The 13,259-nt window shown below is 40.4% G+C and overlaps 1 protein-coding gene across 4 annotated transcripts in view; it reads right to left on the bottom strand.

Annotated features, from left to right (window-relative positions):
• Positions 1-1,892: 1,892 nt before the first annotated feature.
• The window catches only part of PIK3CB (phosphatidylinositol-4,5-bisphosphate 3-kinase catalytic subunit beta), a 195,992-nt gene continuing 184,625 nt past the window's right edge, over positions 1,893-13,259 (bottom strand). For all 4 annotated transcript variants that reach the window (XM_078071249.1, XM_036092139.2, XM_036092140.2 and 1 more), the window contains 5 exons: positions 8,119-8,286; positions 6,914-7,037; positions 5,389-5,534; positions 3,787-3,919; positions 1,893-3,413 (listed from right to left, as the gene is read on the bottom strand). In XM_078071249.1, coding sequence (XP_077927375.1) covers positions 3,276-3,413; positions 3,787-3,919; positions 5,389-5,534; positions 6,914-7,037; positions 8,119-8,286 — 709 coding nt within the window. In that variant the 3' untranslated portion in view covers positions 1,893-3,275. The remainder of the gene's footprint in view (positions 3,414-3,786; positions 3,920-5,388; positions 5,535-6,913; positions 7,038-8,118; positions 8,287-13,259) is intronic.

Here is a 13,259-nt window from a genome sequence, read left to right as displayed (position 1 = left end):
TCCAGGATGACATGACTAAAGTTTAGATCCTGTCTGGATCCCTGAGAAGTGCAGCATTCTGGAGTGGAGGAAGGGGAAGAGGCAGAGGCAAAGAAATCTGTTGAGCCTGTTAGTGCCCATGGACCCCGTTTTTCCTCCCCTCCAAGCCTTTGTAACATGCTGTACCTTCCTGCTTAGTCTTACCTATCACCCCTTCACCTAGCTTCTATCTGTCCCTGAAGACTCAACCCAGAGGCCCTCTGCTCCAAGAAACCCTAGCACTTGCCCCCTCCTTTTTGAAAAGCTGCCCATTCCCAACAGTCAGGGTCACATGGCATGGTCCCTCTCTGCTCTCCACCCCATGGACCAGTCTTTTACCTTCTGTACACAAGTGACCTCTGCATTACAGGGTGCCTGACTGGTCTGGTGCTAATAGGGCTATGGGCTGGACAAGGCAGACTGAGAGACACTGCAGGGACCTTCTCAGACAGGAGGTAGGGATAGAGCTCTGGAAGGGGCTTTCCTGCCCTGAGATTCCTTTTAGTGGCTTTCAAGTGGGGGAAGCAGGGAAAGGAAGGAGTTTGCCTCTGAACGGGACTCAGCCTATGTTCTCATTCAAGGTCTTAACCTAGCCTCTCCCTACCACACAGAAATGAGTAGGGCAGTTATTATCAGTCCCACTTTACAAACTAGGATGCTCAGACCCTGAGAAATAAAATATCTTACTCACGGGTCACAGAGGAAGAATTGGATTGCAAATACTCGTCTCTGCAGCCCAGTGTCTGCCTATAGACATATGAGGTTAATACTCAGGAATTACTTGTTCAACAAAGGCATCCGTTGTCTACCCAGACCCAGGCAGACACAGAGGCTGCCCTCAAGTATGGAAATGCATAGGGTTTCCAAAACACTGTTTTGGATAAACTTGGGAAAGGACCAAAAGACAAGGAGCCAAGTGTTTTGGGCTAAGATTTATTGTTGACCAGAGCACTTAACAGCCAAGGTACTAGATAACCAGCCCCCATGCAACAAGCTCATCCTGCAGCCCAGACCTTTAGACTGCTTTCCTCTGCCTTCTACCTCCTCTTCTCTGGCTCTGCCAGAACCTGAGAATCAGAAATATGCAATTCAGTAAGTATGTGGGAAGCACCTGTTAGGAGTGGTCAGCAGCCACAGAGGCCTACTGTGTCACAGTGTCCTAGTTATCTTTGAGGGGCTTGTGGCAGAGACCGTGGAGAGGAGTACAGGGCCATCCTGGGCTCAGGCCCAGGACTATCCAGGGAGGTTCATTTCCCTTACTCTTGACATTCACATTCACTGACTTGGCATATATTTACCAAGGCTCCCTAGGGGCTGAGGAGACTCCTCTAGAAATAGTGGTGCTGGCAATGTTCACCAGTCTCCAAACCCCTGACCTGCGAGACCTAGTGCATGTAAAGGTAGACTGCTACTGGACAAAGATCCTTGAACAAATCTATCCTTCCACAGTCCTATTCCTAGAATTCTCACTGAGTCTGGACCAGCCCTGGGAATGGTCAGTTCAGAGGTCAATCTCCATCCTTAGCTGACTTACTTTCTAAGAAACTATGACTTGTTCTGAACATCTGCCCCATGGAAGAGAGCTACAAAGTGGCTATAGTCTGGCCTCGGCTTGGGTATTGAGTCACTGAAGGGGCATTCTCCCCAGTCTCAGGGTACCTCGAAAAGATATGAAAACTTGATGAGCTTCAGGCTCCGACCGAAGTCCAAGAGGCCTCCCACACTGCCTGCTGGGGCTGGGAAGCAGAGAGAGAAGTCAGAGAAGAGACCATGAGCCTCAGCCTACTTCTCAGATTGATTTGTTTATTGACCACTTCTTAAGAGTCTCAGTGCTGAGATCTAAAGGCCTGTGCTGTCCACAAAGAAGCAGCCCACACGTCCCAAGAGCAGCTGAAACCAGCTCACCCATTTATTTGACTGAGAACATGAAGGAAAACAACAAAATTAAACAATCTTTAATAAAATTCCTATAGAAAACTCAGTCACAGGGTAAATACTCGGTTCTCTTTCTCATGTCACTGAGGATTGAGAGCTCCCAAAAGTCTTTGGAGAAAAAGCAGTAGTTTTGCTGGATATTGCCAGTACTCAGAAAGAGCATCCATTTACACATTCAAACCAGTAGTTCTTATTGCACATGTTAACATTATTGGCCATCTAGCACCCTAAATGTATGGTACCTCAACAAATAAATTAAAGAATTCCATGTGGCATGAAACCATTTCAATCTGAACTAATATCCTTGAAAAAAATCACATTATTATAAGTTTTAATAAATACAGTAAGAACAGCTGGCATTTTACTAAAATACTGAATTTCAGGTCTGGAGAGGATTCCATAAATAGTTTCTTTTCATTTGCTTTCTGTCTTGGATGCGTTTGCTCAAGTATTATGCTCTATGAAGTGAACTCTTTCATAGATACCATGTAAAAACTGAAATTACTATGTGCCTCACTACAGAAGCAACTGGAAGAACTGGATCTCATACAGTTAACTAAAAAAGTAACTTAGGGAAAAGCTCTGCTTTTTGTAAAACTTTAAAACACAGACGGAAAAAAACAAAGAAATGTCTTTTTATATAGAACTCCCACTAGAAATTTTATAAATATATATGCAGCATATATATTATATTTGCCTCACGAGCAGATTTTCACCAAGTCTGGTAGGAATGATGCTGTCATAGTAGATAAATATCAACAAAAGAGTTAATCTTTCCACAGATTTAAAGATTTCCTTTGAAAAATAACCATAATTTCAAATTATGTTATAATTTATAGTTGATGTAATTTAAAAAGGGAAAAAAGATACCTTTCTTTTAAGCCTCATTTGGAAAGTAAGAACAACTACCAGTCCCCAGGTGTGGATAAGTTGGCTGAGTGATAACACTTGGTCACAATACAAAAAGAAGTATTTACACCTTTCTGGAAAAGTACCAAATACTTAAAAAAAAAGAAGAAGAAGAAGAAGAAGACAGAAAATAATCTCTAGTAGCATTCTTCGGCGTGCAAAGTCAGCAGGAAATGATTATCCATTATGTTGGGAGTTTTCATGATGAATCTTGGAAGCATTCAATAAAGCAGAGGGTGGTCATCGGGGATTGTTCAGATTAGGTCCTGTGGGATGCCTTGTTCTTAATTTAACTGAGTTCCAGGATTTCATTCCCTTTATAACATCTCTGGCAGGGTCATGTTCAATTTAGTGCAAGTGCAAACTGAAAACTAAACAAAACCAACAAATACATTAGGAGCAAAGGCTGATCATTAAGATCTGTAGTCTTTCCGAACTGTGTGGGCCATCCAGTTCACTTTAGTAGTCCAGCTTTCCCTGAGTGCCTCATCAAATTTTTGCTTAAATTGCTTGAGTGCTTCTTCTTCACTCTTCCCTAAGGCAAGAGAGTCCTAAAAATGAAAGAGAAAAAAAATCTGATTTTATATATCCTCCACAGTGACATGCAAATGTCAAAATCTCAGCCATGCCTCCCCAGCCACCATTAAGCTATGTGTCTCGTGTTCTTACTTAAATGCCTTTTGCAGGATAGAAAATGACAAAAGGTAGGGCGATAATATAATCTCTGCCAAAGGGTTTTTGAAGATGAAATTTATGATTACTGCAAGACAATTACTCAGCTGCTTGTCACTACCACTCCTGGGTAAGAATAGTCTAACAGGAAATGGCTTTGTTCCATTCCCTTTGAACATCTGAATGAAATAGGTAGGTATAGCTGAGCTTCACGCCTACAAAGTCCAATATACAAAGAAAAGGGGTTTGTACCTTAAGATACTGTATATCCTTGACTGATGTGAGCTCAGGAAGCCCTGCAGTCAACATCAGTGCAAAAAGAGTGATGAAGAGATTCCCGTGCCGTCGTAAAATCAGATATGCATCCTCACAACACTGGCGGAAGCTTCAGTTGATGCAACAAATCACAAGAACATGATATCAGAGAAGAGAGCAAATTTCACAAAAGAAAACAAGACAGACATATCTAAACTTTCTGTAAGAGCTGGAAAATTTCTCCTGAACTAAAGGTTCATTTCTGATTTTTAAAACTCTTTAAAAATTGTTCCAAAAATAAAATTTACATAGACTAAATCTAGCTGTCTAAAATCACACACACTGGGCACCTGGGTGGCTCAGCTGGTTAAGTGACTGCCTTCTGCTCAGGTCATGATCCCAGAGTCCTGGGATCGAGTCCCGCATCGGGTTCCCAGCTGGGCGGGGAGCCTGCTTCTCCCTCTGACCCTCTCCCCTCTCATGCTGTTTCTCTCTCAAATAAATAAATAAATAAATAAATAAATATCTTTTAAAAATAAATAAAATAAACACACACTAAATTGAAATTCTAATAAAAGGCTATTTAACACTTACTCTGTGCTTTTTAATTCTATGAGACCCAAAAACTAGTTCTAAAACAAGTGGTAATTTATAATTCATGAGGACTTCTGAACATATTTGTAGATTCTAGATTTGTAGTCTAACTCCAGAGACTAATTTCTTTGATTTCCCAAGTCAGTATCAATGCTTTTGCACTGCACCTCCATTATCATCTTGCTTTCCCTCTCTCTCCTCTTAAAGATATTCAAAAGGACCATCCAATGCTATCTCCCTAATTTTGCCAAAAAGAAAAATGAACACCCAGAGGTATATTCTGCAGAAATTCAGGCAGAACTAGGAATGGTTAACAGCAATCATTTGGCAAGTATATAGTATGAATTGGTCACATAATATAACAACTCTGATTATCATAATAGCTCTAAATTTTCAAAAAAATTTTATTTTAGAGAGAGACAGCGAGCTTGGGCAGGGGCAGAGAGAGGAGGAGAGGAGCAGACTCCTCGCTGAGCATGGAGCCCCTGACATGGGGATTGAGCCCACAAAACTGAGATCATGACCTGAGCCAAAATCAAGAGTCAGAGGCTTAACTGACTGAGCCACCCAGGTGCTCCAAAATAGCCCTAAAATTTAACTATTTTTGTCCCTATTTTAAGATGAAGAAACAAACAAGAAGACAAGTAATGTGCTTGGAAACCTACAAGTAGTGAGGACTAGATCAGAGATTACAAAGTTCTGAACCCTGGCTCCCTTAGAATAACAGCAAAATGCCTGTCCCTCTCAGCATCTCATTATGAAATGTCTTAAGACAGATAAAAAGTGGTGTGCTATTGGAATAAAACACAGTAACTTATTTCAAATTTCTAGATTCTGTTCCTCCTCTCTGAACCAGAACATGGATCTGACAGGCAAATTCCCCAAAAGCCCCCAGTTAGCAGACTATTTCCCTGATCTAAATATCTCAGCTAAGAAATGCTAGTCCAGCTAGTCAGATGAGAAAATGTCAGATATGTTTCTCCTTGACATGAGGGCAATACTCACCGGCCAAACTTCTCTGTGTTTCCTGTTTTTCCTTGTTGAATCACATGAATGAAATCATAGGTAAGAATAAAAGGCACCCGTTCTCTTTTAATGCCAAATTTAGACTTGAAATTTCCAAGAATATGTCCAAAGTCAATGTGGAAGAGCTGGAAGACAAATGGGACTTAATTTCTCTTGTTTCCAAAGAGAAAGGTTTAAGATCTCAGCAGTCCTTGACCCCCAACACTACACTGATCCTCAACTGAGCCCTTTTCTCACTCTTTTTATTGACATATAGTTGATACACAATATTGTATTAGTTTCAGGTGTACAGCATAGTGATTTGATAATTACATACATTACAAAATGTTCATTAGCCCTTTTCTCTTTTCAAAGGCTATTGGGTCACTTGGGAAGAGTGTTTAAATAACACTCGTAGATCTTTTATACTCAATAATAACCCAGACCTGATATTAAACTGCATTTACCCAGTGGGAAACACAAATCTTTAGAAAGTAAAAGTAAAAAAGAAACAAAAAACAAAAAGAAAAATGCATCCAAATAATAAACATGTCTGATTTTAAAAAGTCAAATAGTTCTACATATCAAACTATTTTGGTCAATATTTCTACATACGGAAACAAAAAAGAAAGTACAGTCTTGTCCCAGCAGCCCCCTCAACACCCTGAGTGCTACTACTATTTACTATTTAGAGGTAACTTCTCCCCACTCTTTCATGGGTTTTTCCTCCATTTTTTTAAAAATGGTATGTTTATACTTATTTTTTACCTCCTAGTTTTGAAGTAAATTATGGAAGGTAAAGACTCAGTACTTTGTGCTAATGTAATACTATACAATGAGGCACAGTATATTATAATTTCTGGTTAAATCAATACTCAGTGGGTTTACACTGTTCAGGCTATGTAAATACATTTCAAAGCTAAGCTATGTAGCAACAGTACACTATGACTACATTTCCTTTTATGCCCATCTTTTTCCTTGACAAAGCTTTTTTTCCCTTGGCTTAGTGTCCTAGGACCCTCTTCATTAATTCTTCCCCAAATCTTTTTTGTTTTTTTTAAAATTGATTTATTCATTTGAGAGACAGAGAGTCTGGGGTAGAGGGGCAGAGGAGAAGGAGAGAGAGTCCCAAGCAGACTCCCCGCTGAGTGCAGGGCCTGAAGTGGGACTTAATCCCACGACCCTAAGACCATGGCCTGAGGTGAAACCAAGAGTCAGATGCTCAACTAACTGCACCCTCCAGGTGCCCCTTTCCCCAAATCTTATATTGAAAGAATATGTCATTTTAAACAACTGCAATAACTTCTCAAAACATTAGATAAGTGCTTATCACCTAACTTCAAGCAAACAAACCAATGAATATATGAAACAGATGGTATGTGAAACAAGGGATGGGAAATAAAAGGAAAGCACAAGACATGACTCCAAGAATCACTAAAGAATCTGCCTGAATTGCACAAGAGATTGTGCTGTATGTAAGCAATAGCATCACTGAGGCCCTTGGCAGACTCTGGGGAGAGCTCACCTGGCCGGTTTTTTTGACCATGATGTTGTCACTGTGTCTATCACCAATCCCAAGGACATAAGAAGCTACACAGTAGCCGGCACAGGACAAGGTAAACTCCTCAATGGCTCGGTCTAGGTCATCCCTGAAAAAAAAAGAGGGGAGAGAGAGAGGGAGGGAGAGAGAGAGAGAGAGAGAGAGAGAGAAAGAAAAGAAGCAACAAAGGTTTTCAGTCTCCAAAAGTATAGGATGAGACCCAATTCACACTTCTGCTTCCTTTTTAATTGTGAGTAGAAAGGCAACACAGAGCTGCCAAAACCCTATGAGCAGAACATTCTGGATCAGCCAAGAGAGGGAGGGTGAACACTGCAGAAGCAGGGCAGAAAGGAGTCAGCAGGAAGACTCAAAGACATCAGATAAATGGACCTCAGCCATTCAAACTGCTGTGTCCTGGGGACTGAGCTTCACTGGTGTTGGGAGTAAGTTCATGTGCATAATAATAAGAGGAGATCATCAGCTTTGCTGGCTGATGCTGGGCTTTAGAACATTTTTTGGTCAGTTTTGACCTAACACTACAATTCCATATTTAAGAGTTAAGTATTACAGTTTCAACACTTAAAATCACTGACTTAAATTAGAAGTTAGTAATACAGACCCTTTAGAGACAAGGTCTTAAGACTGAAATTTGAAAACTAATTCTCCAAGTCCTTCTGTTTGCCAACGATCAAATATAAATCCGACTTTTAAGTCTTTAGCCAAAAATACTTGCAGTGTTTTCTCCTCACTGTGAAATTCCTTAATTGTCTATGATTGGGGCTTTCCGAACATAGTAACCATTAATAACACAATTCCCAGCCCTGTGTTTTTTTTAATTTGGAGCAATCACAGTCTACAAACTCATTTACTTCTATTGTAAAAATCTACTGAAAACTTACTAGGTTCATACATTCATGTAATTACAGAAGTTGACACATTCAAAAAATCATTTTAAAAATTCATAAATTCTAAGATTGTACCTCCTACAAGGCTCTGAATTTGATCTAGATAAAGCAGAATTTAATGCTCCATCTGTGAGACTTTAGGAAGGCCTATTTGTCATTCTGACCTAACCTGAAATAAAGCAATAAATAACACTAACATTTCCTCTAGGACACTGATGATTCTACTTGAAAGAACAGTTATTACTTGTTTGGCTGTTTGTTCAGAAGAATGATAAACAAACTAACCCAGAATTGTATTCTTTAAGCCAGTTCAGAAGGGCATCTTTGTTGAAGGCTGCTGCAGCAGCCACATTGCTACTGTTCAGCTGAATGTCAGCAATTGTTTCAGAGGTGCTCACAACTTCAATGAGGCCAGAGCGGTCTCCTGTCGCTAAACAGCCATAAGGCAGCATCCTGAAAGGGGAAAAAATGGGCATAGTCACATGTATATGTTATCCATAAAATGAAACTTTCAGAGTGAGTTTCTTCTTTGATTTTTTTTTTAAGATTTTATTTATTTGACAGAGACACAGAGAGAGAGGGAACACAAGCAGGGGGAGTGGGAGAGGGAGAAGCAGGCTTCCCGCCGAGCAGGGAGCCCAATGTGAGGCTCGATCTCAGGACCCTGGGATCATGACCCGAGCCAAAGGCAGACGCCTAACGACTGAGCCACCCAGGCGCCCCTCTTCTTTGATTTTTAAAAAGTTTTATTACTATTGATACCCTTGCTATTTTTGTATTATTGTCATATGGAAAATTACAAGTTTTATTTTCTGTTGGGGGGTAAACCTCTTGGCCAACAGATGAAGTAGTTTACCAGAACTCCAATGTACCAGCCAAATGTGTAATTTGTTATCTAGTTATTCTGGTGAAATATTCTATTTGTTTGTGTAGATGGACAGAAGTGTATCAGATAAAAGAAAAGTCTTTTACTTTTATTCTTATTTTGGAGAAGGGAACCACCCTTTACAGAGCACCTAATAGGTGCCACACAGCAGGCTGAGCACTTTTCACATTACCTTGCTTAATGAATGGCAACTCCATCCTTCTAGCTGTTCAAGCCCACAATCTTAAGGTCACCTTTGACTCTTTCTCTCATGACCAGCATTTACCTATCCTGAAAATATGTACTTAAGACTTCTCTGCCTCCCCTCTTCCTCCAGCTCCTACCCTAGACCAAGTTACCATCAACCCTTACTCAATTCTTCAAGTTTCCTTACTAGTCTCCCTGCTTCCACATCATAGTCTGTTTTAAATGCAACAGCAATATAATCCATTTAAAAAGTATGCATATTATGTCACTCCCCCCCATCAAAATCTCTGCACTGGCTTCCCACCTTAGGGTGAAAGCCAACATGCTTGCCATAGCTCACAAGGCCCTTCACCTCTCCTCGTATCCTCCCCTTGTTCACTTTATTCCTACTACACTGGCTTCCTTGCTTTCCTCAAACGTATCAGGTACAACATTCCCTCACTCCATTTTCTCTGCCTAGAACATCTTTCCCCAAGACCTCTACTTGACTTACTCCCTTATTTCTTTGAAGTCTTTGCTGAAATGTTTCTGTCTCAGTGAGAAATTCCTGATAATCATATTTAAAATTACAAAACTATCTGTGACACAACACTTGCTATCTCTTCCCTGTTTCAATTTTCCTCTATAGCCCTCAACACTATCCAGACATCATGTACATTTTATTTGTTTCTTTATTGTCTCTCTCTCCACCATTAGGATAGAAGTTCCACCAGGCAGGGCTGTTTTGTTCCCTGCTGTATCCTTAGTGCCTGAGAATGTGCCTGACACAAAGCAGACAGTAAATATTTCTGAATGAACAGACAAATTTAATAACAAAATCCCTATAAGGTAAGTTCCCAGTTTTACAAATGAGAAACAAAAGTAATCTGCAAAAGGCCATACATTTAACTAAGCATAAGATCTAAGACTTAAAACTAGGTCTGTGTGGCTCTAAAATTATCTTTTAAACCCAACAGTCTCTAGAGTCACTGACTATATAACAGGCCTCTCAGGCTGCTCTTGTGTAAAATAACTTTTGCTAAATTGATAGGTAGCATTTTGCTTTGAATTTCATTTATACGATCCCTAATGAAAATAAAAATTTTCTCATGTCTCTTTTAGTCATTTTAAGACGATTTTCTTTTATGACTTAGGTATTCACATTCTTTCCCTATTAAGGTTCTAAAATATTTTCCTTAGTGACTTACATTACTTCTTTAAATATTAACATTATCCTTTTCTTCCTTTGGTTGTAAATATTTTCTTCAGTTTTGTAAAAACTGTGTTATCCTTATAGCAACTCCAAATTAGAATGGGAAGTTCAAATGAAAGGTGACTACAGAAAATGTAATGGATGGGATTCCAGGACTCAACAAATACATGGGTAAAGCCATGTGCCATGCATTGTGTTTGCTGCCGGTGATATAGAAAGGAACAAACAAACAAAAAAAGCAGTCCTTGGGGCGCCTGGGTGGCTCAGTCGTTAAGCGTCTGCCTTCGGCTCAGGTCATGATCCCAGGGTCCTGGGATCGAGCCCCGCATCGGGCTCCCTGCTCCGCGGGAAGCCTGCTTCTCCCTCTCCCACTCCCCCTGCTTGTGTTCCCTCTCTCGCTGTGTCTCTCTCTGTCAAATAAATAAATAAAATCTTTAAAAAAAAAAAAAAAAAAAAAGCAGTCCTTGCTCTCACTGAGCAGGCAAGGCACAAATGCACAATGTGCATGTGATCTTTGTATGAATGAGAACTGCCATGAGAACATGTCAAGAGTTAAGAAAGATCTCTACGAGGAGGAAGGACAGCAGGGCTGGAGGAAAATATAAGGGGGTATACAAAAGCAAGGTGAGGACAAGAAACAGTGTTGGAAAGACTATGCAGGGCCCTACAGGTCATGTAAGGACTTCTGTCATTCTCTTAAAGGCACTGAGAAAGCTTGGAAGGATTTTATGAAAGATGTGTGTGTGTGTGTTTGTGTGCGTGTGCATGCGCACGCACACCTGAGTTGGGAAAACGTATGAATGCATTACTGTAACAACCCAATAAAAGAGCCAAGTTTCATTAAATAATCCCTAAACTTCCATACAACCAAGAATTCAATTATATTTTATGCCTTTTTTAGGCACTTTCCTGGTTTAACTAAGTAAGGCTGGCAGAACTGCCAAACTACATGCTGGCAGCCTGATACACCAATAGACTGATTTACATCTGCATTATTAATTTTTTTCCCTCCTTTTAAAAAGTTACCTTTCAGTAAGAAAGGTAGCTTGGAGCATGGAAGCTTTCCCAACATCCCTGTCCTTCTCGTGACACAACACATGTGAGGTAAACAGTGTATGGTTTAACTGCACTTTGGCTCACTTTCCTGCTTCTCCTCCCACCTCACTTGCAGCCAAACTGGGCAAAAATCCAACAACTTCCTCTTCAAAAGCATGCAATGATAAAAGCATTCAGTGTCTCGAGGATGAAACTCTCACAATGGGAAGGAAAAAACATCCTTGTCAGACAGACAGTTTGACAGAAGTCAAGCTGGGGGCAAACTCCTGGAGCCCTGACCATCTTACATGGGCCCAATTTGCACTCGATTTCCACACTTCTTATAAAGGCTGGAACAACAACTGGTAATGTTTCCCTTCCTTTCTCACACTCTCTGACACAAGGAGCAATTTGTTACCTTTCCACTAACAGGAATTAAAATATAAATTCTACAGCAGAGGGGATGGCAGCCCCCATAACCCTACTCTCAATGGGTATACAGACAATCTTCTCTGGCCTTGATTCTGACTCATCGACCCAAATCAGAGTGGTACTGGAGCCCCTTGTTTCCAAAGGAGGAAAATCTAATTCCTTTACCTAACGTTTGCATTGCTTCCATCTTCTTCCTTAATCCTTCCAAGATTACCATACCAGTGTCATTACAGAACTGTTCATTAGCACTCTTAAAAGGGAAGTAAATCCCATTAATGTAAGTCAGATGTAAAGTCACAATGAAGACAGCTGTCCAAAATTCAGGGGGTGGAAGAGGACTGTCAAAACTACTAAAGGTCCGATAGATTTACATATAGACAACCTATGAGACTTGACAGAAAAGGCTGAATACCTATTATCTGTTGACTGAATGAGGTCAGAGTGTTCTAACATAATGACGGCTTACAGATGTTCTAACTTAACATGAAAGATACCAATAGTATTTTTCAGACATCAGAGAAAAATGAAAATGAGAAATACACACTTTCATTCATGTTAACATGGCACTGTTACAAGTACTAAAATATTCTGGTCAAAGTAATAAAGTATAGAAGGTACCTGAAGATTCAAGATTGAAGTTAGCAGAGTGTATGCTACGCGACCGAGTTTAACCTTAACAGCTGGCCAAAAGAAAAACAATAGGAACACTGGAACACACATTTATAGAAACAGTAAAACAAAGTTTGGTGAGAAAAAGGTATTCATTTAGAAATTAACCCTAAAGAATTAAAGTTCTACATGTTTTAAAAACATGGGGTCAGAGTACACAAAGTCAGCAGAGATCTCACTGAACAGACAAGTTCCTTTTTCTTGTTAGACACTTGTTGCTTCCCATAAGAGAGACGCTAGGTTTATTTCTAGCACTCCCACATGTGATTTCCTCCCTTTGCCTGAGGTCACAATGAACTTCATTTGAAGCTAAATGTGCTTTACATTTGAATAGAATGGGTAAAATAAAAAAGCTAGAGAAAAGGATTGGGGTTTTTAATTCGGCTGATGGAACTGAGGCAAACCAAAGGGACCCCATGAAAGTAAAAGCTGTTTTGTTCCTTTTGCATTTTTTCCTGCTTCTATTCTTGCTAGGAACTGCACCTCTGCCCTACATTTGCCTTAATGCATGTCCTCCTTGTAAGGGACAAAGTTAGTATCTTTGGAGTCTTCCAGCACAACAGGTAATATCTAAACCACTGGCACTACGCATCTCAAAGCCAAGACCCTGGCTTCAAGGAATAAGTGACTTATGATGGACACCTGGGCTTTGTCCTTATTCTAACTGGTTCCTGGATACCTGAGAGGACACAGGCCAGACCATCATCCTCAATAAAACTCCCCAGACCCTAAACAAAGACAAGACTCATGCTTATTTCCTTTCCAAGTGTCCGGGACAGTCCATCTGTATCTGCTCTCCCTATATCTTTAATAAACTCTGCTTTCACCTCCTGCTGACTCCTGGTAAATTTCTGTCCTGCATGAAGCCAAGGACCCTTTTGGCTGGTCCTGTGAGATCCACTCTGTGTCCCTGGACCTGGCTTGTAGGCATCAGAACTTTACTTTTTATTTAATTTTTTTTTGAGAGAGAGAGCGGGAGGAGGGGCGCGGCAGGCAGAGGGAGAGAAAGAATCTTAAGGAGGCTCC

The sequence above is a fragment of the Halichoerus grypus genome, chromosome 1 (genome assembly GCF_964656455.1).
Source record: "Halichoerus grypus chromosome 1, mHalGry1.hap1.1, whole genome shotgun sequence".
Classification (NCBI taxonomy): domain Eukaryota; kingdom Metazoa; phylum Chordata; class Mammalia; order Carnivora; family Phocidae; genus Halichoerus; species Halichoerus grypus.
This window is presented reverse-complemented; position numbering and strand designations above follow the sequence as displayed.